Source organism: Euleptes europaea, chromosome 1 (genome assembly GCF_029931775.1).
Source record: "Euleptes europaea isolate rEulEur1 chromosome 1, rEulEur1.hap1, whole genome shotgun sequence".
Lineage (NCBI taxonomy): Eukaryota > Metazoa > Chordata > Lepidosauria > Squamata > Sphaerodactylidae > Euleptes > Euleptes europaea.
Window position 1 is genome coordinate 174,484,362 of NC_079312.1, and position 24,703 is coordinate 174,509,064.

The 24,703-nt window shown below is 51.4% G+C and overlaps 1 protein-coding gene across 1 annotated transcript; it reads left to right on the top strand.

Moving 5' to 3' along the window:
- The first annotated feature begins 3,202 nt into the window (after positions 1-3,202).
- ELK1 (ETS transcription factor ELK1) lies at positions 3,203-19,018 on the top strand. The gene is made up of 6 exons (XM_056867289.1): positions 3,203-3,279; positions 9,526-9,734; positions 12,823-13,248; positions 15,330-15,728; positions 18,241-18,342; positions 18,895-19,018. The coding sequence occupies exons 1-6, from the start codon at positions 3,234-3,236 to the stop codon at positions 18,991-18,993; spliced, it is 1,281 nt and encodes a 426-aa protein (XP_056723267.1). The 5' UTR covers positions 3,203-3,233; the 3' UTR covers positions 18,994-19,018.
- Positions 19,019-24,703: the final 5,685 nt, after the last annotated feature.

Consider the following 24,703-nt stretch of genomic DNA (forward strand, 5'->3'; position numbering starts at 1 on the left):
CCAGGAGTCTTGGCTCCTCCTACCCCCCCCCCCCAAACCAGGCTCAGAGGACCCAGGAGTATAGGGAAGGGACCCAGGAGTCCTAGCTCCTCCTACCCCTATAGGGAAGGGACCCAGGAGTCCTAGCTCCTCCTACCCCTATAGGGAAGGGACCCAGGAGTCCTGGCTCCTCCTACCCCCCACCAAACCGGGTCCAGAGGACCCAGAAGTATAGGGAAGGGACCCAGGAGTCCTGGCTCCTCCTACCCCCCCCAACCAGGCTCAGAGGACCCAGGAGTATAGGGAAGGGACCCAGGAGTCCTGGCTCCTCCTACCCCCCCCCCCATTTCTCTCAACTGGGTTCAGAGGCCCCAGGAGTATAGGGAAGGGACCCAGGAGTCCTAGTTCCTCCTACCCCCCCCAACCGGGTCCAGAGGACCCAGGAGTCTTGGCTCCTCCTACCCCCCCCCCCCAAACCAGGCTCAGAGGACCCAGGAGTATAGGGAAGGGACCCAGGAGTCCTAGCTCCTCCTACCCCTATAGGGAAGGGACCCAGGAGTCCTAGCTCCTCCTACCCCTATAGGGAAGGGACCCAGGAGTCCTGGCTCCTCCTACCCCCCACCAAACCGGGTCCAGAGGACCCAGAAGTATAGGGAAGGGACCCAGGAGTCCTGGCTCCTCCTACCCCCCCCAACCAGGCTCAGAGGACCCAGGAGTATAGGGAAGGGACCCAGGAGTCCTGGCTCCTCCTACCCCCCCCCCATTTCTCTCAACTGGGTTCAGAGGCCCCAGGAGTATAGGGAAGGGACCCAGGAGTCCTAGTTCCTCCTACCCCCCCCAACCGGGTCCAGAGGACCCAGGAGTCTTGGCTCCTCCTACCCCCCCCCCCAAACCAGGCTCAGAGGACCCAGGAGTATAGGGAAGGGACCCAGGAGTCCTAGCTCCTCCTACCCCTATAGGGAAGGGACCCAGGAGTCCTAGCTCCTCCTACCCCTATAGGGAAGGGACCCAGGAGTCCTGGCTCCTCCTACCCCCCCCCCAAACCAGGCTCAGAGGACCCAGGAGTATAGGGAAGGGACCCAGGAGTCCTAGCTCCTCCTACCCCTATAGGGAAGGGACCCAGGAGTCCTGACTCCTCCTACCCCCCCCAACCGGGTTCAGAAGACCCAGGAGTCCTAGCTCCCCCTTCCCACCCCCAACCAGGCTCAGAGGACCCAGGAGCATAGGGAAGGGACCCAGGAGTCCTGGCTCCTCCTACCCCTATAGGGAAGGGACCCAGGAGTCCTGGCTCCTCCTACCCCCCACCAAACCGGGTCCAGAGGACCCAGAAGTATAGGGAAGGGACCCAGGAGTCCTGGCTCCTCCTACCCCCCCCCAACCAGGCTCAGAGGACCCAGGAGTATAGGGAAGGGACCCAGGAGTCCTGGCTCCTCCTACCCCCCCCCCATTTCTCTCAACTGGGTTCAGAGGCCCCAGGAGTATAGGGAAGGGACCCAGGAGTCCTAGTTCCTCCTACCCCCCCCAACCGGGTCCAGAGGACCCAGGAGTCTTGGCTCCTCCTACCCCCCCCCCCCAAACCAGGCTCAGAGGACCCAGGAGTATAGGGAAGGGACCCAGGAGTCCTAGCTCCTCCTACCCCTATAGGGAAGGGACCCAGGAGTCCTAGCTCCTCCTACCCCTATAGGGAAGGGACCCAGGAGTCCTGGCTCCTCCTACCCCCCACCAAACCGGGTCCAGAGGACCCAGAAGTATAGGGAAGGGACCCAGGAGTCCTGGCTCCTCCTACCCCCCCCAACCAGGCTCAGAGGACCCAGGAGTATAGGGAAGGGACCCAGGAGTCCTGGCTCCTCCTACCCCCCCCCCATTTCTCTCAACTGGGTTCAGAGGCCCCAGGAGTATAGGGAAGGGACCCAGGAGTCCTAGTTCCTCCTACCCCCCCCAACCGGGTCCAGAGGACCCAGGAGTCTTGGCTCCTCCTACCCCCCCCCCCAAACCAGGCTCAGAGGACCCAGGAGTATAGGGAAGGGACCCAGGAGTCCTAGCTCCTCCTACCCCTATAGGGAAGGGACCCAGGAGTCCTAGCTCCTCCTACCCCTATAGGGAAGGGACCCAGGAGTCCTGGCTCCTCCTACCCCCCACCAAACCGGGTCCAGAGGACCCAGAAGTATAGGGAAGGGACCCAGGAGTCCTGGCTCCTCCTACCCCCCCCAACCAGGCTCAGAGGACCCAGGAGTATAGGGAAGGGACCCAGGAGTCCTGGCTCCTCCTACCCCCCCCCATTTCTCTCAACTGGGTTCAGAGGACCCAGGAGTATAGGGAAGGGACCCAGGAGTCCTAGTTCCTCCTACCCCCCCCAACCGGGTCCAGAGGACCCAGGAGTCTTGGCTCCTCCTACCCCCCCCCCCAAACCAGGCTCAGAGGACCCAGGAGTATAGGGAAGGGACCCAGGAGTCCTAGCTCCTCCTACCCCTATAGGGAAGGGACCCAGGAGTCCTGGCTCCTCCTACCCCCCCCCCCAAACCAGGCTCAGAGGACCCAGGAGTATAGGAAAGGGACCCAGGAGTCCTAGCTCCTCCTACCCCTATAGGGAAGGGACCCAGGAGTCCTGACTCCTCCTACCCCCCCCAACCGGGTTCAGAAGACCCAGGAGTCCTAGCTCCCCCTTCCCACCCCCAACCAGGCTCAGAGGACCCAGGAGCATAGGGAAGGGACCCAGGAGTCCTGGCTCCTCCTACCCCCCCCACTGTCTCCCCCCCGGACCCCGTCGTCCTGCCCCGCGCTGCCCTCCCCCGGGCTGGGCCCCGGGAGGACCGAGGCGTGCGGGGCTGTCCGGCTCCGCCCCTCCCGCATGTGACGGCCCCGTCAGCGTTGCAACCCCGCCGAGGTGACCGTCGGAGGCAGGAAGAGGCGCGGGACCCCGCCCCGCCCCTCCCCCCGCCCCTCCGTCCCCCCCCCGGGCCACCTTCGCCCCGATCCCGGAGCGCGCGCGGGGCCGCCGCCCGCCAGGTCCCGCCCCGCGTGGGTGGGTCGGTGGGCGGACGCGCCAGCGAGCGAGCGAGCAAGCGGGGACCCGAACGTGGGAACGCGCCGCCGGGAACCCGGGTCAAGGTGGCCGAGGCGGAGGAGGAGGAGGAGGCGCCTCCCTCCCGGGCCTGGGCAGACGGGGGGGCCCGCCGGCTCCCACCCCCCGACCCCCCAGCGGACCGGGCGGCGACCCCCCCTCCCAGGCGGCAGAGCTGGGGGGGCCCGGCCCCATGGAGCCGCCCGGGTCTGGCGCGGGGGGAGCCGCCCTGCTCACCGGTGAGTCAGCCGGGGGGAGCGCGCGTTGCTCTGCTTCGCATGCAGCTGTTTTCTGGGGGGGGGAGCCGCGGGACAGATGTGCAAAGCACGGCTTGGGGGGGGGGACGGGCGGAAATTGCATGCCAGGCTCACCTTGGAAAGCAAAGGGGGGGGGATCCTACTACATCCCTCTGGAAGGATGTCAACCCCCCCCCCCAAGTCATTTGCAATAACTCTAGGTGGGGGAGCCGGGCAAGGTTCATTGGGGTGAGGGTCGGATCTATTGCCGTTGATGCCCATCTGCTTTCTCCCCTTCTGCCAGGGGGCTCTCCTCTTCTCGGCAGGCTGCTTAGCAAATAGCCCCCCCCCAAAAAAAAATAATAATAATCCCCCCCTCCCCACTTGCCGAGCCCTGTCATTATTGGGGCCCCATCTAACCGATTGCCGGTATGACATCAGAGGCCAGCCTGTCCTCTCCCCAGTTCCTGCCTGTCCTGCCCCCCATCTCTGTTGAGGTCCCTAAGCGTAGCCATCATATCCCCCCCCCCAAACCCCTTCCCACCTGCCGCCTCCACTTTCTGTATTAAGGACGGGATTAGGGTGGAGGTTTGCATGAAATCCGGCTCCTGAAAATCCTGTCTTTTGGCCAAATCCGGGGATTCGCTTGGGGGGTTGGGGGGGGGGAGAGCAAGGAAGAGAGGAATGTGTGGGCGAGTAAGCCTGGGCTTCATTCAATCCCTGCAGCTCCTCTTCTAGATCCGGCGCAGGCCCCAAAAAAGTCCGAGACCAGGAGCAGCCGCTGTCTTGTCTCCCAAAAGAACCAAGTGGGGTTTTTTGGGGGGGGGGCAGGGGAAGGCCGGAGCGGGACCCATTACCTTTCCTTTTATCCCTTAGAAGCTCCTTGATCCATTGATCTTGAGCAGCATGTATCTAGTGTTGGAGGGATACAAGGATCGAAACAAATCTTGCCACTGACAATGTAACCTTGGGGTCCCTATCGCTTAGTAAAAAAGGCATTATGTCAGTCACAGAGGCATTGGATTTGTATGTTAAAAGTGGGGAAATATAATGCGATCGAAGTTCCCGGGACCCATTACAGAGACTGGTGAAACTGGGGTGGGCGTCCTGGAAGGGGGTCACTGAATCATAGAGTTGGAAGGGACCACCAGGGCCATCTAGTCCAACCCCCTGCACAATGCAGGAAATTCACAACTACCTCCCCCCCCAACACCCCCAGTGACCCCCTACTCCATGCCCGAAAGATGGCCAAGATGGAGGGCAGAGGCTGTCGGTGGGGGGCAGAGAACGAAACAGAGACATGCACCGCTTATGAGGAGCCGTTAAAACGCTTAGGGCTGTTTAGTCGGGAAAGAAGGCGGTTAAGGAGAGGCACGATAGAGGCGTATAAAATTATGCATGGGATGGAGAGAGTGGGCAGGGGGAAGCTTTCCTCCCTCTCTCGTAATGCCAGCACGCGGGGTCATCTGCTGAAGCTGGAGCCTGAGAGATTCAAAACTGATAAACGAATTTCTCCACACAACACAGTTAAATGGTGGAACTCCCTGCCCCAGGATGTGGCGATGGCTGCCAACTTGGAAGGCTTGAAGAGGACAGTGGACATGTTCATGGAGGAGAGGGGTATTCATGGCTACTAGTCCAAATGGATACTGGTCATGATGCGTACCTATTCTCTCCAGGATCAGAGGAGAGCGCCTATTATATTAGGTGCTGTGGGACACAGGCAGGATAATGCTGCTGCAGTCATCTTATGGGCTTTCTAGAGGCACCTGGTTGGCCACTGGGTGAACAGACTACTGGACTTAGACTAATAGAATCATAGAGTTGGAAGGGACCACCAAGGTCATCTAGTCCAACCCCCTGCTCAATGCAGGAAATTCACAACTACCACACCCCACACACCCCAGTGACCCCTACTCCATGGCCAAGATGCCCTCCCTCTCATAATCTGCCTCAGGTCATAGAATCAGCATCGCTGACGGATGGGCCTCGGTCTGATCCAGCGTGGCTTATTGCATGTTCTTCTTATGTTCACCTTCCTTGGGATCCAGAATTCAGGCTGACTTCTTCAGGCTTCTGGAACATGGTCCCTTTGAGCATGTGCTGAGTTCCTAGTGCTCAGTATGGAATAACAACCCAAACTAGTCCCCGTACGTCTAGGACTAAAGAGGCTGCCTTCTTGGTTAGAAACAGCAACTTGCGACTTTGGGATAAACCTCACGGCTTCCATTTTAGAAATTAATCCCTGCTTTTGTGTGTGGGCTGTCAATTCATAACTGGCAACTTGGGGCCTATCAATAGGATATCAGGCAGGGGCAGATGTGAATTGGAAGGGCTGGTTAGACAGGAAAATGATTGAGATGGTCTCTTCCTTTCCCTGCTCAGCATCTTCCACCGGGCCTCTTGTCAGCGGGACAGTCAATCCAGCGTGGTGTAGTGGTTACGAGCGGTGGTTTGGAGCGGTGATCTGGAGAACCGGGTTCAGTTCCCCACTCCTACACATGAGCGCCGGAGGCTAATCCGGTGAACCTGGTTGGTTTCCCCGCTCCTGCACATGAAGCCAGCTGGGTGACCTTGGGCTAGTCACACTCTCTCAGCCCCACTTTCCTCACAGGGTGTCTGTTGTGGGGAGGGGAAGGGAAGGTGATTGTCAGCTGGTTTGATTCTTCCTTAAGTGCTAGAGAAAGTCAGCATATCAAAACCAATTATCCTCCTTCTCCCTCTTTCTTACAATCAGATGTAGACACATGCAGGTGGGATGCACGTGCATTCACCGTCAGGTGTTAAGAGGACTGCTTTGGATCACTATTGGGGGAGAAAAGGAGGGTAGAAATATCAAACTAAATAAGTCCTGGGATGAAAAATGCAGATTGCGATCCGTTATGGGCCGGGGGCCGGTCTTCTTTTGCCGTGAGCCCACGTGCAAGTTGGTTTTGCCTCTGTCCTTGTTCCTCTTTTCGTTTTCTCGGTATTTCTGGCCCTCGTTCAAGTGGCATCCAGTACTCCAGCTCTTCTGGTGGCAAAGTCTGTCGAAGAGCTTTCTGGGTGCCCGGGCAAGTCTGAAGACTGGCAGCTTTTTGCATTGTGTTTAATGGGATTGCCGGTGCCCACATTTCCTCCCCATCCTCCCTCTCAATTTCGCTTCAGGGTATTTGGAACGGCTCCTGTAACCGAGGTACTTCACGCTGCGCGAACTACCTTTCCAGACACACTTCAATTCCAAGGCCTTAAAAAACACACACATTATTCTCATTTTTTCTCCCTGCACCAATGCTATCTCAATGATGGTTTTCAGGTGTTATTTTGTTCCACACGGATTATGTCTGGCTTGTGGTATCCTTTGGTTCGCTCTGTCGTGGCAGATCTCTCTCAACAGAGTGTGCAAACGTTATTTTTAAGAAATGGATCAGAACTGTATTTGTAGAAAGGGGACGGTGCTGGTTCTGAACACGGGGTAGTGGCTAGCATCTGGGCGACCCAGGTTCAAATTCCCACTCTGCTATGAAATCTTGCTGGATGAGCTTGGCCCAGCCGTTCTCTCTCAGCCCAGCCTACCTCACAGGGCGGGTGGTCGTAAGGATAAAACGGAGGAAGGGAAAATGATGTTGCAAGCCGGGGGTCCCTTGGTGGGACCCACCAAGCATTTTCATCCTCACGCTGAGAGCCAGCGTGGTGTAGCGGTTAGGAGCGGCGGACTCTAATCTGGAGAACCTGGTTTGATTCCCCACTCTTCCACCCGAGCGGCGGACTCTAATCTGGTGAACCGGGTTGGTTTCCCCGCTCCTGCACATAAAGCCTGCTGGGTGACCTTGGGCTAGTCACAGTTCTCTCAGACCCCTCTTAGCTCTACCTTCCTCACAAGGTGCCTGTTGTGGCAGCAGGAAGGGAAGGTGATTGTAAGCCTCTTTGAGACTCCTTTCGGTAGAGAAAAGCGGGGTATAAAAACCAACTCTTCTTTTTTTATATATATAATTTTTTTATTAGTTTTCATAAAAAACGTAACAAATTATAAATCACCTAAACAAATAACTAAAAAGCAAAACAATAATACAAAAAATACAAAAAAAAACCCCAACTCTTCTTCACAACAAGCCTTTGAGGTCGGTCGGTCGGTCGGACGGAGAGACAGAGCCACTGGACGAAGGTTCCCCCCGCAAATGTCATGGCGCTGTGGGGATTTGAACCCGGCTCTCCTGTAGCCTAATCTGACTGCTGCGTCCACTGGCTTTCGATATGTGGTGCTTCAAACTACATCTTAGTGTTTGCGTGCTGTGGACTGCCGTGATATTTCTTATTCCTCCTCCTCCCAAACTTGGAGATTGTGCAATCCTGTGAGGCAACCGATCTCAAAACAGAAAATCGGCATCATTCTTCTGAAGATGTCACAGGGCTCTTCGGAGGGAGGCGTGCAGTAATTGTTTGCTTGCTTAAAGAGCTCATCTGGTGCAGTGTAGTGTGTGCTGGCCGAGGCCCAGGTTCAAATCCTTCCTTGCCATATTGGGTGGCCCGGGGCGAGTCACTTTCTCTCAGCCCTACCTGTCCCACAGATTATTAGGGCAAGGTGGAGGAGAAGACAACTGTGTACACCACACAGATAGGGTTGCCAACTCCAGATTTGGGAAATTCCTAGAGATTGGAGGGTGGCGCCTGGGGAGGGTGAGGTTTGGGAGGGGAGAGACCTCGGTGGGGCATAATACCATGGAGTCCACCCTTCAAAAGTGGTCCTAGAATAGAATAATAGAATCATAGAGTTGGAAGGGACCACCAGGGTCATCTAGTCCAACCCCCTGCACAATGCAGGAAATTCACAACTACCTCCCCCCCCACACCCCCAGTGACCCCCTACTCCATACCCAGAAGATGGCCAAGATACCCTCCCTCTCATCGTCTGGGTTTTATATGCCGACTTTCTCTAGCACTTAAGGAAGGATCAAACGGGCTTACAATCACCTTCCTTTCCCCTCCCCACAACAGACACCCTGTGAGGTAGGTGGGGCTGAGAGAGCTGTGACTAGCCCAAGGCCACCCAGCTGGCTTCGTGTGTAGGAGTGGGGAAACAAATCTAGTTCACCGGATTAGCCTCCGCCGCTCATGGGGAGGAGTGGGGGAATCGAACCCGGTTCTCCAGATCCGAGTCCACCACTGTGTTGTTCGGAGATCAGTTGTAATGCTGGGAGATCTCCGGCTGGAGGTTGGCAACCCTCCACTCAGAGCAAGTCAGGGTAATAATGTGCTTAATGAGGAAAGGCTGTTTAAGAATGTGCTTAATGATAAGCATAAAGAACCACAGCCCCTAAGCTGGCTCTAGTTGGCATTGTGGGCCTCACAAAGGATACAGGCCAGGAACAGGTGGCTGGGCCAGCATGCCTATCAGTTCCTGTCCAGTACTCTGCTCCTGTCTGAACTTCAACTCAATCTGGTAAAGACCTGACCTCTATGTATTGCAGTATGCAGTCCTATGCTATTTATTTAGATATTCATATAGGTTTGCCAACCTCCAGGTGGTGGCTGGAGATCTCCCGCTGTTACAGCTGATCTCCAGGTGACAGAGACCAGTTCACCTCCAGAAAATGGCCACTTGGAAGGTGGACTCTATGATATTATACCCCATTGAAGTCCCTCCCCTCCCCAAACCCTGCCCTCCCCAGTCTCCAGCCCTAAAATTTGCAGGTATTTCCCAGCATGGAGCTGGAAACCCTATATTTGTACCCAGCTTTTCTCCCTAAGGGAGACCCAAAGCAACTTACAGTGTCATTCGCTCCTCTTCCATTTTATCCAAGGGTCAGTTTACAATATAAGCAACATAACCCAATTGAAAAGTTTTCCTTGGACTGTGTCACTTGAGAATGCAGACAGGGAAATCACATCATTGAATCCTCTCAATTAGCTCCCCCCCCCCCCCACACACACACATGTACAAAACCAAGGTGTCAGGATAATGGAGAGAGACAGCGTGGTGTAGTGGTTAAGAGCAGTGGACTCTAATGTGGAGAACCAGGTTTGATTCCCCACTCATCCACATAATCTGGTGAACCGGGTTGGTTTCCCCACTCCTACACATGAAGCCAGCTGGGTGACCTTGGGCTAGTCACAGAGCTCTCTCGGCCCCACCTACCTCACAGGGTGTCTGTTGTGGAGAGGGGAGGGGAAGGTGATTGTAAGCCGGTTGGATTCTCCCTTAAGTGGTAGAGAAAGTCAGCATATAAAAACCAACTCTTCTTCTTTTTCCCTGTCTGCGGGCCCCTGTAGTTATGGATCCCTCGGTCACTCTATGGCAGTTCTTGCTCCAACTGCTGGAGCAGCAGAGCAACGGGCATCTCATCGCTTGGACGTCCAACGACGGGGAGTTCAAGCTGGTGGACGCGGAGGAGGTCGCCCGGCTCTGGGGGCTCCGGAAGAACAAGACCAACATGAACTACGACAAGCTGAGCCGGGCCCTGCGTTACTACTACGACAAGGTGGGACCCGTCCCGGCCCAACCAAGGTGCTGCCGGGAGTGGGGCGGGGAGGAGGGTGCCCGCGAGCCGCAGGGGCCCAGCTGGCTCCCGGCTACCTGTGGCAAGGGAGGGGATAGGCATCCTTGCGTGTGCCTGCGTCGGCCCCGGATCAGGACAATGCTGAGTCCCTACCCGTGATATTGCAGCGTTCAGCTTTTCCGATCACAACCCTCAGAAAGATTATGAGCCACGAGTTCTCCAGAGCTCTGCTTTTGAAACAATTCACAGCTCCATAACAGTCCTTGCTTTTCCATGCCAGAAAAAGTTATCGCCCTTTCCAACTTTTGATAACACGATGTAATCTTTTGGGCTTTGAGTCCTGCTTTTTTCTCTTATCCGAGTAACCAGTAATCGACCAAACACCTATTTGAATCTTTCTATCTTTTATTGATTGAAGAAAAGATTCTTTTTATTAAGCAAGACAGTGTACAGTAAAGAAGTGTGATAAGTGTGGTGGACTCTGATCTGGAGAACCAGGTTTGATTCCCCCACTCCTCCACTTGAGCGGTGGAGGCTAATCTGGTGAACTGGATTTGTTTCCCCACTCCTACACACGAAGCCAGTTGGATGACCTTGGGCAAGTTACAGCTCTGTTAGAGCTCTCTCAGCCCCACCTACCTCACAGGGTGTCTGTTGTGGGGAGGGGAAGGGAAGGTGATTGTAAGCCGGTTTTAGTCTCCCTTAAGTGGTAGAGAAAGTCGGCATATAAAAACCAACTCTTCTTCTTCTTCATAATCGAACCCACACAAAATGTGGTTATACAGGCTAGTATGATTGAAGTTCCTAACATTGTTTTAATGCATGCCAAAATTAGTTAAAACAGTTAAAACAGATCAGATTTCAGTCTCTTTGTCTATTGCGGTAAGGATTTTCAAGTAAGCCTAAAGGTCCCAATGTCTTACCAGTCACGACTTCTTCAATCTCTGCCTCCCGAGCTTCAGTGCAAGGAAATCTGATTTGCTCTTCACAACCATGTAGATTTGTAGAGAACAATCTATCTGTCTGATCAATCTCTAAAGTTGATAAATACAATCATGTGACTACTACTAAGCATTCTGTTTGGCTATCGTAATAAGCACTATCATGAGAAACGCACCTGCTTACTTCAACAAATGCTCGTGAGCTCATTTCTTAGATAGCAAGATAGAAGGCCATTACCAGCTCAGCAAAAATACTTTCTCAGGCCTAACAGCTGCAATACAAAGGATGACCTAACCTAGCAGGTGTACAATCTCCTTATACTGGGGGTGAGATCATTACGACTGCGACAACAATGCCCCGAGCCTTGACTCGGTTGCATCTGATGGCAGCACGGTCCCAGGAGAGGATGGGCGTACCCGGCTTGGGGCAAAAAATAATCCGAACTGGCCCTGGACGGAGCCCGTTACACGTCTTGCGGGCCTCTTTCCTTTCAGCCTCAGTCCCTGCTTCCTTTCTTGAGTTCAGCTTTGAGGTCTGTTACCATTAACAGAGAGAGTACGGGAAACTTTTAAGTGTCTGGGGAGGAGGGGTGGAATCTCTTTACAAATTTTTCATCAACAGTTTCCCCCTAAATTCTACCTGATAGGCAGGTAGGATTGCCAGCTGGCCTGAAGAAAACAATGTCGCGTCCCTTTGATGGAGACTTAATGAGTTGTTATTTACCAGGTGGTGTTCTCTGTTTTCCTGCCGTGGAAAGCTTCAGCTGCCTGTTGAAGCCTCTGCTAAGGGGGACAGGACATTTTTCTCCAAGCCTGTAGGCAAGTCTGGCTTAAAACAGACTTGTGTGTGTGTATGTTAAGTGCCGTCAAGTCGCTTCCGACTCATGGCGACCCTATGAATGAAAGTCCTCCAAAATGTCCTATCTTTGACAGCCCTGCTCAGATCCTGCAAATTGAAGGCTGTGGCTTCCTTTATTGAGTCAATCCATCTCTTGTTGGGTCTTCCTCTTTTCCTGCTGCCCTCAATTTTTATGCATGGCTGTTTCACTCGCCATCACCCCTCCAACGACTTTGGGGCTTTGTGTTGATTATGCATGCCGTTTCCGACCGTCAGAAGTTGCCTCACTCTTCCCGTGGCTTTCGCCCACATTGTCCAGATTCTGGCTAAAACAGCATCTGAAAAACACGGGCAAAACACCCGGGGAGAGCGAGGTGACCTCTGATTGGCGGAAAGGTAAAGTAAAGGTAAAGGTCCCCTGTGCAAGCACCGGGTCATTCCTGACCCATGGGGTGATGTCACATCCCAACAATTTCTAGGCAGACTTTGTTTACGGGGTGGTTTTCCAGTGCCTTCCCCAGTCATCTTCCCTTTACCCCCAGCAAGCTGGGTACTCGTTTGACCGACCTCGGAAGGCTGAGTCAACCTTGAGCCGGCTACCTGAAACCAACTTCCGTCAGGATCAAACTCAGGTCGTGAGCAGAGCTTTGGACTGCAGTACTGCAGCTTAACACTCTGCGCCACGGGGCATGGGCGCAAAAGGCATGCATAATCAAAAGGAAGTGCTGAAGCAGTCGGCAGGGGTGACCACGGGGAAACGTCCCTGCATAAAAGGCCGCAGTCTCCTTTTCCTCATTCTGTCCAGGACTAACAACAACATGGGGTGTATCCATGTTGTTTTCCATAGGCGAAACCATGCAGGGGTGCAAATGTAAACCCTTTCTTTCTCCCCGCTTCTGTTCTATGGCCTAAACAAAATCATGCCCATGCAGCGCCTATGAACACGCGTGAAGTTGCCTGATGCCAAGTCAGACCCTTGGTCTTTCCAGGTCAGTATTACCTGCTCAGACTGGCAGTCGATCTCCGGGGTCTCAGGCAGAGCTCTTTCCCATCACCAACGGCCTGATCTTTTAACTCGAGATGCCGGGGATTGAACCTGGGACCTTCTGCATGCAAAACTGACGCTCTCCCACTGAGCTGCACCCCTTCCCTCCTCTCAGCCTGTTAAAAATGCTGGGCATTTCCAACCTCTTTTTTGGGCCAGCCCCACACAAAACTCACGACAGGTGAAGCTGGATCGTCATCTCCTCAGCAATTCTAATTCGTCCCCCTTCTGTTCCTTCCTTTCCAGAACATCATCCGTAAAGTCAGCGGGCAGAAATTTGTTTACAAGTTCGTCTCCTACCCGGAACTTTCCACTATGGATGGGGTGAAGGACGAGGGGGGCGCCAAGAGACTGGAGCAGGTCCAGCTTGACGCCAAAGCGGGAGAGGGGGCCTTTGGCCCCCCCAAAGCCCCCCGCGGAGGTGGCGGCACCCCGCGCAGCAGTCGGAACGAATATATGCGCTCCGGGCTCTATTCCACGTTCACCATTCAGTCGCTGCAGCAGACTCCTTCGCCCGCTGGACGGGCCTCTCGCCAGGAGACGGAGATCCTGACTGTCGCGCTGCCTCCTGCCGCCCCTGAACCGCCACCCCCAGCCCTGGCCCCCGTAGAGGGTCTCCCGCAGCTACACATCAGCATCGAGGAACCGGAGGAGTCTTCAGAGTCCTTGCAAGTAGGTCTTTTTTGAAGAGCTCTGGCGGGTTAGGGGAAGGCTTGGCTTTTTCGTGTGGCCAGGCCAACGGCGGCCTACCATTGAGGGCCAAACTAAACGTACTCTGGGGCCATTTATGCTTGGTAATTAGCGGCGCATTCCAGGCTGAAGTGCCCCACATATTTTTTTGAGTTTTTCACGCTCAACAGTCATTCAGGAAGTGACTGCGAAGCCGGCGCATCCCTGGTTTGCATTTCTTAAGAGCCCCTTTAATGCAACCTTTTGTGTTTGCTCCGCCCCCACACCGAAGAATCCCCTCAAGGAAGCATGCAAAACGATAGCCGTGCTTTAGCTTTGCAAATGGCAGTTGGCTAATGGAAGGAACAAAGGAGCAGGCGAGTGTGGGGGTGGGGGTGGAATTTCTCCTTTTGCGTCGGGACCATGAATAGTCATTTGAAAGGTAGCATTTTTAAAACGAGCTTTGAGCGAGCATCAAAATTGGCCCTGCATAAATGGCCTGGGAGTTCTGTGTCTGGAGAACTGAATTTTTTTAAAAAAACACTGAGAATTGTCAGACAAAGAATGTCCAGCACAACTCTGGCAACCATATGTGTGAATTTGCTTGAATGATATCATACTGCCCTTGTACAAATCTGTGGTGAGGCCAAAGTTGGAATACTGTGTACAATTCTGGTCACCACATCTAAAACAGGGATATTGCAGAGCTTGAGAAGGTGCAGAAAAGAGCAACCAAAACGATAAGGGGGCTAGAGCAACTGCCCTATGAGGAGCGGTTAGGGCTTAGGGCTGTTTAGCTTGGAAAGAAGGCAGCTAAGGGGAGACATGAGAGAGGTCTATAAAATTATGCATGATTTGGAGAGAGTGGACAGAGAGAAGCTTTGCTCCCTCTCTCATAATACTAGAACGCGGGGTCATCTGCTGAAGCTGGAGGGTGAGAGATTCAAAACAGATAAAAGGAAGTATTTCTTTTTTTTCCATCTTTAATTATTTTTTTATTTAAATTTTTTATTGCTTTTTTATAATTAAACAAAAAATAAACAACAATAAAACCAGACTACAATACAAACAAAAAAGAGAAAGAAAAAAATTAACAATAAAAAAAAAATAACATCACAAAAGCACTATTGCATCCAGTACAGATACCTTATGTATATTCTAATATATAGTGCCCAAAAGGAAGTATTCCTTTGGGCAAAAGGAAGTATTTCCTCACACAACGCATAGTTAAATTGAGGAACTCCTTGCCTCAGGATGTGGTGATGGCTGCCAACTTGGAAGACTTGAAGAGGGGAGTGGACATGTTTATGGAGGAGAGGGCTATCCATGGCTACTAGTCCAAATGGCTACTGGTCATGATGCATACTTATTCTGTACAGTATCAGAGGAGCATGCCTGTTATATTAGTTGCTTTGGAACACAGGCAGGATGGTGCTGCTGCAGTCATCTTGCTTATGGGCTTCCTAGAGGCACCTGGTTGGCCGCTGTGTGAACAGACTGCTAGACTTGATGGGCCTTGGCCTGATCCAGCAGGGCCTTTCTTATGTTCTTATGGAGGATGGGGCTATCCATGGCTATTGCTCAAAATGAATACTAGTCATGATGCATCCCTATTCTCTCCAGGATCAGAGGAGTGTGCCTATTATATTAGGTGCTGTGGAACGCAGGCAGGACAATGCTGCTGCAGTCGTCTTGCTTGTGGGCTTCCTGGAGGCACCTGGTTGGCCACTGTGTGAACCGACTGCTGGACTTGATGAGCCTGGGTCTGATCCAGCAGGGCTTTTCTTATGTTCTTGTGGAGGATGGGGCTATCTGTGGCTACTAGTCAGAATGGATCCTAGTCATGATCCACACCTATTCTCTCCAGGATCAGAGGAGTGTGCCTATTATCTTAGGTGCTGTGGAATGCAGGCAGGATGGTGCTGCTGCAGTCGTCTTGCTTGTGGGCTTCCCGGAGGCACCCGGTTGGCCACTGTGTGAACTGACTGCTGGACTTGATGAGCCTTGGTGTGATCTAGCAGGGATTTTCTTATGTTCTTCTGATATTCAGGGAACCTTCTACCCCTTATTTTCTGCTTCCCCAGATCATAGTGGAGCCCACCCCCCTGGAGCATTCCCCACTTGAAGAGAAGGTGCTGGTGAAGGTAGAGGAGGAAAGCCTGGACCTGGAAGAGGAAACGGCCGCCCTGCTGGTTCTGATGGACGCTGCGGAGAAGGAAGAGACGGCGCCCGCAGAGAAGGCGTCCCTGGAGGCCGGGCTGCCCGAGGCGGGGCCCGTGTTGCTGAAAGAGGAAGCGCTGTCGCCCAGCCAGGCCAATGTCTCTGTCGAGGGACAACCCCAAAAGGGCAAGAAGCCCAAAGTCTTGGAGCTGCCGTCGCTGCCCACCCAGGAGAAAGTGAACGCCGCCGTGAACAGTCTCCTGGCGCCAGGCGGAACGGGGAGTACTCTCACCCCGACCACGGTTATATCTTCCCATGCGTTGGTGAGGCCATATTTGTCCCCAAGGCCTGGTAGACGGCTCTGGGGATACCACTGATTGATCCGTTTATTTATCGGGATATTTATACCCTCCTTTTCTCCCCAACGGAGACCCAAAGCAGCTTATAAACTCGGTCTGCCCCTACTACGTTTTATCTTGACAACAAGAACCCTGTGAGGTAGTAGAAAAGAGCAAGAGTCCAGTAGCACCTTAAAGACTAACAACATTTATGGCAAATCACAGTGGGTAGCCGTGTTAGTCTGTTTGCAGTAGTCAAAAAGGGCAAGAGTCCAGTAGCACCTTAAAGACTAACAAAAATATTTTCTGGTAGGGTATGAGCTTTCGTGAGCCACAGCTCACTTCTTCAGGTATCTGAAGAAGTGAGCTGTGGCTCACGAAAGCTCATACCCTACCAGAAAATATTTTTGTTAACATTTATGGCAGGGTATGAGCTTCCTGAAGAAATTGAGCTGTGGCTCACAAAAGCTCAGACCCAGCAAGACATTTTGCTCTTTTCTACTGCTAGCGACAGACTAACACAGCTGTTAGGGTGGGGCTGTGGCTCAGTGGTAGAGCATCTGCTTGGCATGCAGAAGGCCCCAGGTTCAATCCCCGGCATCTCCATTAAAGGGACTAGGCGAGTAGGTGATGTGAAAGAACTCAGCCTGAGACCCTGGAGAGCCGCTGCCGGTCTGAGTAGACAATACTGCCTTTGATGGACCAAGTGTCTGGTTCAGTAGGAGGCAGCTTCATGTGTACCCAGTCATGATCTATCTCCTGTGAGGTAGGTTAGGCTGAGAAAGAGCGACTGGCCCAGGTCAACCCAGTGACCTTCCATGCCACAAGGCGGATTCAAACCTGGGTCTCCCAGGAACAATGCAATCATCCATGTCAAGTATCCCTTTCTGTCAGGGACGTGCCTGATTTGAACAGAATATTTAAACTCCCCTTCCCCCATGCCAATTTTTGTTTTTATTTTATTTATTTATTCAAAAAAATTGTTTGCCACCTTCCTACCGTGCGGAGCTCAAGGTGGCTTGCAATGTAAATAAAGATTCAGATTTATTATTAACGCAGCATAAGCCAGTAAATAAATAAATAAAAATAAAGCAATAACTATAAAAACACAAGACAAGCCACAATTTAAAATCTCCAACTAGGACTACTGAATTAGTCCAAACACTGAATTAGTCCAAACACTGAATTAGTCCAAAGCAGTCCTGAATAAAACTGTCTTCAGCTGGCCTCCTGAAGATCAAAAGCAAGAGGCCCTGGGAAGGTTGTTCCAGAATTGTGGGGCTGCCACCGAAAAGGCCTTCTCTTATATATATGTGTGTGTGTGTAAAGTGCCTTCAAGTGGCAGCCGACTTATGGCGACCCCTTTTTGGGGTTTTCATGGCAAGAGACTAGCAGAGGTGGTTTGCCAGTGCCTTCCTCTGCACAGCCACCCTGGTATTCCTTGGTGGTCTCCCATCCAAATACTAACCAGGGCTGACCCTGCTTAGCTTCTGAGATCTGACGAGATCAGGCTAGCCTGGTCCATCCTGGTCAGGGCCCTCTCTTATATACCCACCTTTATAATCATACCAAAGATCTAGGCATAGATCACTAGGCTGGAAATTGGCAACTGTGGGTCTCTATGTCAAATACCACCAAACCCTACAGTCGCTAAACCTAGAAGTGAGAGAGGTGCTTGCTGGCAGTTCACTTCGGGAGGTTAGGGAGAACACATATCGGACTGCTTCCCTCCATCCCATCTTCAAAATGGCAATAGGTGACCACAGGCAAAAGAGGGACGCTTTTCTCAAACGTCCGTCACAAGCTGCTCCTCCCAATATTCCTTTTTCTACAGAACTGTTAAAGGTACAGAAGCCTGCCCTCCATTTCCCCGATCACGTGTTTACCATTATATCAAGCAACAAAGCATTTTTAAAAATCCAAGAAGACGATAGAGAGTTGGTTTTTATACCCCGGTTTTCTCTACCTTTTAAGGTCTCAAACCGGCTTACCATCACCTCCCCATAACAGACACCTTGTGAGGTAGGTGGGGCTGAGAGAGTTCGGAGAGAACCCAGCAGGCTTCATGTGGAGGAGTGGGTTCACGAGATTAGCCTCCGCCACTCATGTGGAGGAGCAGGGAATCAAACCCGGTTCTCCAGATGAGAGTCCACCGCTCTTAACCACTACACCATACTGGCTCCCAAACAGCAGATCTACCACAAAGTAATATTATTTTAAACCTTTACAAGCTGCATCCTCTTCCTGGAGCCCCACTGTTCCCAGCTGGTTGGGGTGGTGACAAAGGAAAGGACTGCCGTGTTTTGGAGACAGGTGCGAAATAGGATTTTTGTTGTTGTTAAGTCTTTTAATCACGACTTCTTGACTCCTTTCTTCTTTCAGTAAGAAACATGGGGGAAAGAAACCAGACTGGCAGCTTAGTCTGGAGTGCCTTGAAAAAGTATTTGTTTTCTTTCTCTCCCAGTTCTGACATCTCTTTCTTTTTTTTTCTTTGCAGACTCCTGTCTTGCTCACCCCAAGTTCCCTGCCCCCCACCATCCATTTCTGGAGTACTCTGAGCCCGATTGCCCCCCGGAGTCCGGCCAAGCTCTCTTTCCAGGTATGATATGAGATTGGGGATCCTGAAGAGGGCTGAAAGTGGGGATACTGGGGGAACTCTTGTTGGCTATGGTCCAGCTACAGAGGTAATAGAGGAGGCTTGAGGTGGCGGGAGAAGAAGAAGAGTTGGCTTTTATATGCCGACTTTCTCTACCACTTAAGGAAGAATCAAACTGGCTCACAATCACCTTCCCTTCCCCTCCCCACAACAGACACTCTGTGAGGTAGGTGAGGCTGAGAGAGCTCTAAGAGAATTGTGTCTAGCCCAAGGTCACCCAGCTGGCTTCATGTGTAGGAGTGGGGAAACCAACCCAGTTCACCAGCTTAGAGTCCGCGGCTCATGTGGAAGAGTGGGGAATCAACCCCAGTTCCCCAGATTAGAGTCCACCGCTCCAAACCACGACTCTTAACCACTGCACCACGCTATTGTACCCCTTCCTCTTCTTTCCTGCTCCAAATCCCCCCTCACAGAGCTGCTTTTCCCTGGGAAAAGCATCCCCTGGGATTTTGTTTCATTCAGAGTTCCCTGAACATCTCTCTCTCTCTCTTTCAGTTTCCTAGCAACTCTAGCTCACAAGTTCACATCCCTTCGCTCAGCGTGGATGGACTCTCCACCCCTGTCGTCCTTTCTCCGGGCCCCCAGAAGCCATAACGTTTCCTCTCCGCATCGCTGTTATTCCCTCTCGCTTCTGCCAATGAAACGGCTCGAGTTTCTTTCCGAGAAGTTGGGATCAGACAGCTACTTGTCTCTTCATTGACTGGAAGATCCCTTTGGCGAGCCGAGGACCGCTGCCCTACTTGAGGGGTGACGAGGGCACAGTGGTGGAAGCATTCGCTGGCTCGGAAGTGCTGGGATTTTCCTTGAAGCCAAATAAGAGTCTCCCTAACACCAAGAAGTCCACGTGCTGCACCCGCCTGCTTCCAAGAAGTTTGATGTGGCTCCCCAATACCTCATTTGGGGCAAAGGGGATATCTCCTCATTTATTTGGTCCCCTTTCTGCTTTAAAGGGTTGACAATGTTTACTTTTGTTGTGGCAGGATGGGGCTCCCTTTTGCATCCTCCATCACGGTATTCCTTCTCTTTTAATGGAGATTATTTGGGGGTGATGGCCCAAGGTCAAGAAGGCGACCTTCTTCTACCCTCTAAGATGAACCAGATATCTCGTCCTGTCCTCATCATGTATGGGATTGGTTTTTATTAGGTAATTGGAGGGGGTAGACCTTGCCAGTCGTAGTCGGTTTGGCTGTGTGTAGGGGACAGGAGCCGTATTGGCCATATTTGTTTTGGCCGCGTGGTGATTTCCGCCATGGCCAGGATGTTGGGAGTGTAAGCCATGTTTGTTTTGGCTGGGTAGAGTAGACTGAGGAATTTCAGTCATAAATGTTTTGGGCTGAATAAGAGTAAGAACGTCAGTGCTGGCTGCATTTGTTGTTGCTGAACAGAGAAGAAAACGGACTTGTCGATCGTGGATTGGATCCAACCAGCATTTCCATTGGTGAAAAAGGGGTCCTCTTTGACCACCAACCAGGCTATGTTGGGGATTATGGGGCCAGGGATAGAGGTAATAAGGAAGGGCATTGACCAAAGGCTGGTTGAATCCAATGCCATGTTTCTTCATGGATAAAAAGGATATCGCTGTAGACCAATCTTTGATTTCGCTTGATGCGGGAGAGGAGAAAGCCCTGAACACGTGTCTTCTGGGCAACAGGGTAGAAGGGAGTAGTGCCAGTCATGTTCGGCTTTGTCAGATTAGGTAGCAGTGCCAGCCATGTTTGTTTTGGCTGGCCAATACTGACCATGTTTTCTTTGGTTTGTTGAGGGGGTCATGTTGCTAAGTGTTCCTTGGGGATATGTCAGATGTGTCATCTGAGGCTAAGGCAACAGCAATGGAAGCGCTGGGTGCTTGTCATTTTTGGAGATGCACTTCCTGAAGGTCAGAGGTCACCAGTTCGTCATTGCGGAGACCAGAGAATGGAAACCCCGCCTACAAGGGTCACCTTCTCTCTTTGCAGAATGGTTTCCTTAATTTATTTCCTGACGATCAAAGGTCACCGTAGAAATGACCAAAGGGGAAGCCTTGTCCCCTCTACCTTTTGACTGTTTTCTTACGACTTCAGTTCTTTCCTCTTTATCCATTGGAGAAGTGTCCGACATTGATCCATTTTAGGAGGGAAACTTCATTTGCTGGTTGATCTCTGGAAAGGAAACTCCGCCTCGCGTATCTCTTCCGTTTCTTACAGCTCTTGAGTCACCCCAGAAGTGGCACTGACTAAGTTTCACCTCGTGTCCCCTTCGTTTCCTACGACCAAAAACGGGGTCCTTTCCATGGAAACGGTGAAATGGAAATCCTGCCACTTTTTGCAGCTCCTAGCTTCTTCCCCAATATATGATAACGGAATGTATAACCTTTACAAAAGGGCTGTGTCATATGGGGTAAGTCAATAGCTCGCATCCTCAAAGGATGAGAATTTCATCACTCATTGATTGTGGTTTTAGGGTTTGTTTTTGGGGGGTTTTTTGGTAGGAGTTTCCTATAAATCATCGTTGCCGCCGCGGGAGATACCATTTCAGAAATATCATACGATTCCCAATCAGAATTCCCAGCGCGTTCTATTTTTTCACAGAGTCTATATATCTCAATTTTATCTATTACCAAGAGAGTCATATTGCGAGAGAGAAGACGGCATAGAGCTATATTTATCTTTTTTGTCCGTCTGTTTTTGATAATCTATTTTTTAAACTGTGGGAGCGGGAGAATGGGGTTTCTTTTCAAGAAAAGCAAGAAAGGGAAGGATGTGGTGTCCACCTATATTTTTCTTCTTTTTGAAGCGGAAAAAAAAAGACTATAGGGAATTTTTAAGAGCAGTGGTTGGCAAGGCGTGTCTGGGCAAATTTCTGTACTAAGGAGACCAATAAGAGGCGGACTAGTTCCTCGAAGAGAAAGAGAGTTTGCTTTTACTATAACTGCGGTTCTAGGGAAATCGTAAACATGTTCACAAGTCTTACTTGATGTGGAGCATCTGGGAAGTCCAGTGTGCCAGACTCGTGGGTAGGGTTGCCAGCTCCGGGTTGGGGAATACTTGGAGACTTTGGGAGGGCAAGGTTTGGGAAGGGGAGGGACTTCAGTAGGGTATAAGGCCATAGAATCCGCCTTTCAAAGCGGCGGTTTTCTCCAGGGGGAACTGATCTCCGTCGCCTGGAGATGAGTTGTAATAGTGGGAGATCTCCAGCCACCTCCTGGAGGTTGGCAACCCTACCCGTGTGGTGGGAGACCGGAACCCTTGAAAATGCCCCCGAATCTTCTCTGACATTCAGGGGTTCCGTGGCCGAGGGTCAGTCGATCGCTCCTTGTGGAAGCTGTACCCTGAGGCAGGAGAAATCGAAAACCACTGTTTTAACAGGATTTAAGCAAAGATTTGAGCTAGGGGGGAAGAACCCGGGTTCTACCCTTGGGTGACGCAGGCCGCATCAGCGAAAAGAGCTTCCGAGGACAGGAACGGGGTTTGTTTCTGAACTAGACGTGACTGGCAGAGGCGTGATTTTAAGCTCAGGTCCGCCCCGATCGTATAGAAGTTTTCTGCCTGCGGCTGAAAATCCATGTAGTCCCCTGTCCCCAAGGTGGTTTTTCTTCCCCAATGATTACAGTGAGCCCAGCAGGGAGAAAAATCACATTGGAGACAGGTTATGGGGAGAAAGTTACAGGCAGGAGGAACGTTTAACACCCAACACTAGGGTTGCCAGCTCCAGGTTGGGAAATTACTGGAGATTTTGGGGGTGGAGCCTGGGGAGGGCGAGGTTAGGAGATGAGAGGGTTACCTCAGTGGTGTATAATGCTATACATTATACGCCACTGAGGTATCCCCCAGGGGATCTGATTTCTGTAGCCAGGAGCTCAGTTATAATTTTGGGAGATCTCCAGCCCCCACCTGGAGGTTGGCAGCCCCATCGCCCATTCTGCTGCCTGTTTTGATTGGGCAGGTCCAGGCTAAAACACGTGGATCTGCCACCAGTACATCTAGTGGGGCTGCGATCCACATACCTCTGATTAAGAAGTAATCGAGATCGGCAAGCTGCATCCCTTTAACTTCTTTAGTAGCTGGTGGGGTTGAAGCTGTCAAGAGGACATTGTGCTCAGACGCTGGGTTCGAGACTCGGCCTGACTGCGTCGCTAAGTGATCGTTAAGTGGTTCGGTGTTCCGTGCTTTAAAAAAGCGAGCAGTTTTCTCCACAAAGACATGGTTACTTTTAATCATCCCTTTGTGTAGCATTTAATAGTAATAACGATTATACTTTTTTTTTTGCACTTCCACATTGCCTACTACTGGGAGAAATCTTAAGTGCTTTACAAGGGTAGTTTACAGATTTTATTTCATAGGTTAGGTCCTTCGTGTCAACAGCAATCTGCAAATCAATCAGGTACAAACCATGAGTATTACCTATGGACAAATTGTGTCAATCGTGTGTGATTTGTGTGTAAAGTAAGTTGTGCTTTTAGAGCAAACTGTGAGTGCGCTGTGCATAAGCCATGGATATAATCATGAGCAAAATGTGGGGGAACATGAATACATTTGTGGCTGAGCCCGATTGTATACAAGCGGGCGACGTGGAAGCCATTAGCTAAGCGTGAGCGCGGGAAGAGCCAACCGTGGCAAGACTTTGTGTAACCCACTAGTACATCATGAGTAAGCGTGTGTAAACAATATGGACTTGCAGTGTGACTTTTCATAAATAACCTGTGGCTTAGCTCTAGCCATCCTACATGCAAAACCATAAGTAAGCCATGAGTAAACAAATCAGCAGACCGCAAATGATCATTTTGTGTAAACTGTAAGTGAAATATGGTTACACTTTGAGTATGCCATATGCAAACAATGAGTAGGCCACGCAAGCCATGACTGGCCTCTGGCCAAGCCGTGTGGAATCCTACACAGTGCTTAAACCATTTGAAGCCTGGTTGTATTCTCCTCACTGGCTCCCCACACCGAAGGGTCGATTCACACGTTACAAAATCCATGTGCCTCCCCATATGGACACTTTCTGGGAGTTCCCAGCTGGTTACTTAATAGGGTTGCCATGTCCCTATTCGCCACTGGCGGGAGGTTTTTGGGGCACAGCTTGAGGAGGATGGGGTTTGGGAAGGGGAGGGACTTCAATGCCCTACAGTCCAATTGCCAAAGCGGCCATTTTCTCCAGGTGAACTGATCTCTATTGGCTGGAGATCAGTTGTAATAGCAGGAGATCTTCTGCCGCAACCTAGAGGTTGTAGGAACACAAAAACCAGCACACACAATTCAATGCAATACAACTATATTAAAGTGCAAAATATCAAGTGAAATACTTAACTAAGGACACTACTCTTTACAACAGGGGTGGGGAACGTCAGGCCCGGGGGCCGTTTAATGCCCGCGAATTCATTTGGTCTGGCCCTTTGTGGGTCCTGGCAGATCTCTAGCTCAGAAGGATCTAAGACGGGTGATCTACCCCCTCCCGTGGACAGGAATAGCCTCTATTCAAGGTGGATGTGAGTTTGTTTTGCTGAGAAAAGCAACCTTTTTTCCCTTGCAGAAGAGTCATTAGCTATGGAGCTGCTAGGACCACCCAAGAATATAACAGGCTAATTTTTAAGTTGATAATTTTGTATGGCCCACAAATGATATTATAAATATCCAAATGGCCCTTGGCAGAAAAAAGGTTCCCCACCCCTTCTTTACAATATATACAAGTACACAAAAGTGCAAGGAGCACTTTTGTGTACTTGTATATATTGTAAATAGTAGCATCCTTAGTTAAGTATTTCACTTGATATTTTGCACTTTAATATAGCTGTATTGCATTGAATTGTGTGTGCTGGTTTTGTGTTCCTACAATACCCCACAGCATAGAGCCTATTTTGTTTTGCCAGGCAACCTGGAGGTTGGCAACCCTATTACTTAAGTCCCAGGCACGTACAAGCCCAGTTTGGATCAGGACTGAAGAAAGGGAAGAAGAGGTTTCTCCTTCCGCACACACTATTTTCAAAGTGCGAAATGACCCTGGCAAGCTTCTGTGTATCCCTTTGGGGGAATTTAGATCTTTTATGAATGACTGTTTCTCTCGCCGTCACCCCTCCAACGACTTCGGATCTTTGTTTGGATTAAGCATGCCGTTTCCGACCGTCAGACGTCACCTCTTTCTCCCCTAGTTTCCATGCATTTCACCCACGTTTTCAAGGGACCTGTTTTATCTCAAATTCCAAAACGGGGCAAAACGGGGGGAAGCGCAGGGAGAGAGCGAGGCGAACTCTGATGGTCGGAAACAAACAAAGATCCGAAGTCGTCGGAGTGGTGACAGCAAGTGAAACAGCCGTGTATAAAAAAACCTT

Excerpts from the sequence above, each read along its gene's own strand:
- ELK1 (XM_056867289.1), top strand. The coding sequence starts at position 3,234 with ATGGAGCCGCCCGGGTCTGGCGCGGGGGGAGCCGCCCTGCTCACCG. Across the intron at positions 9,735-12,822 it reads TGCGTTACTACTACGACAAG|AACATCATCCGTAAAGTCAG; the intron begins GTGGGACCCGTC and ends CTTCCTTTCCAG. Across the intron at positions 15,729-18,240 it reads TTATATCTTCCCATGCGTTG|ACTCCTGTCTTGCTCACCCC; the intron begins GTGAGGCCATAT and ends TTTTCTTTGCAG.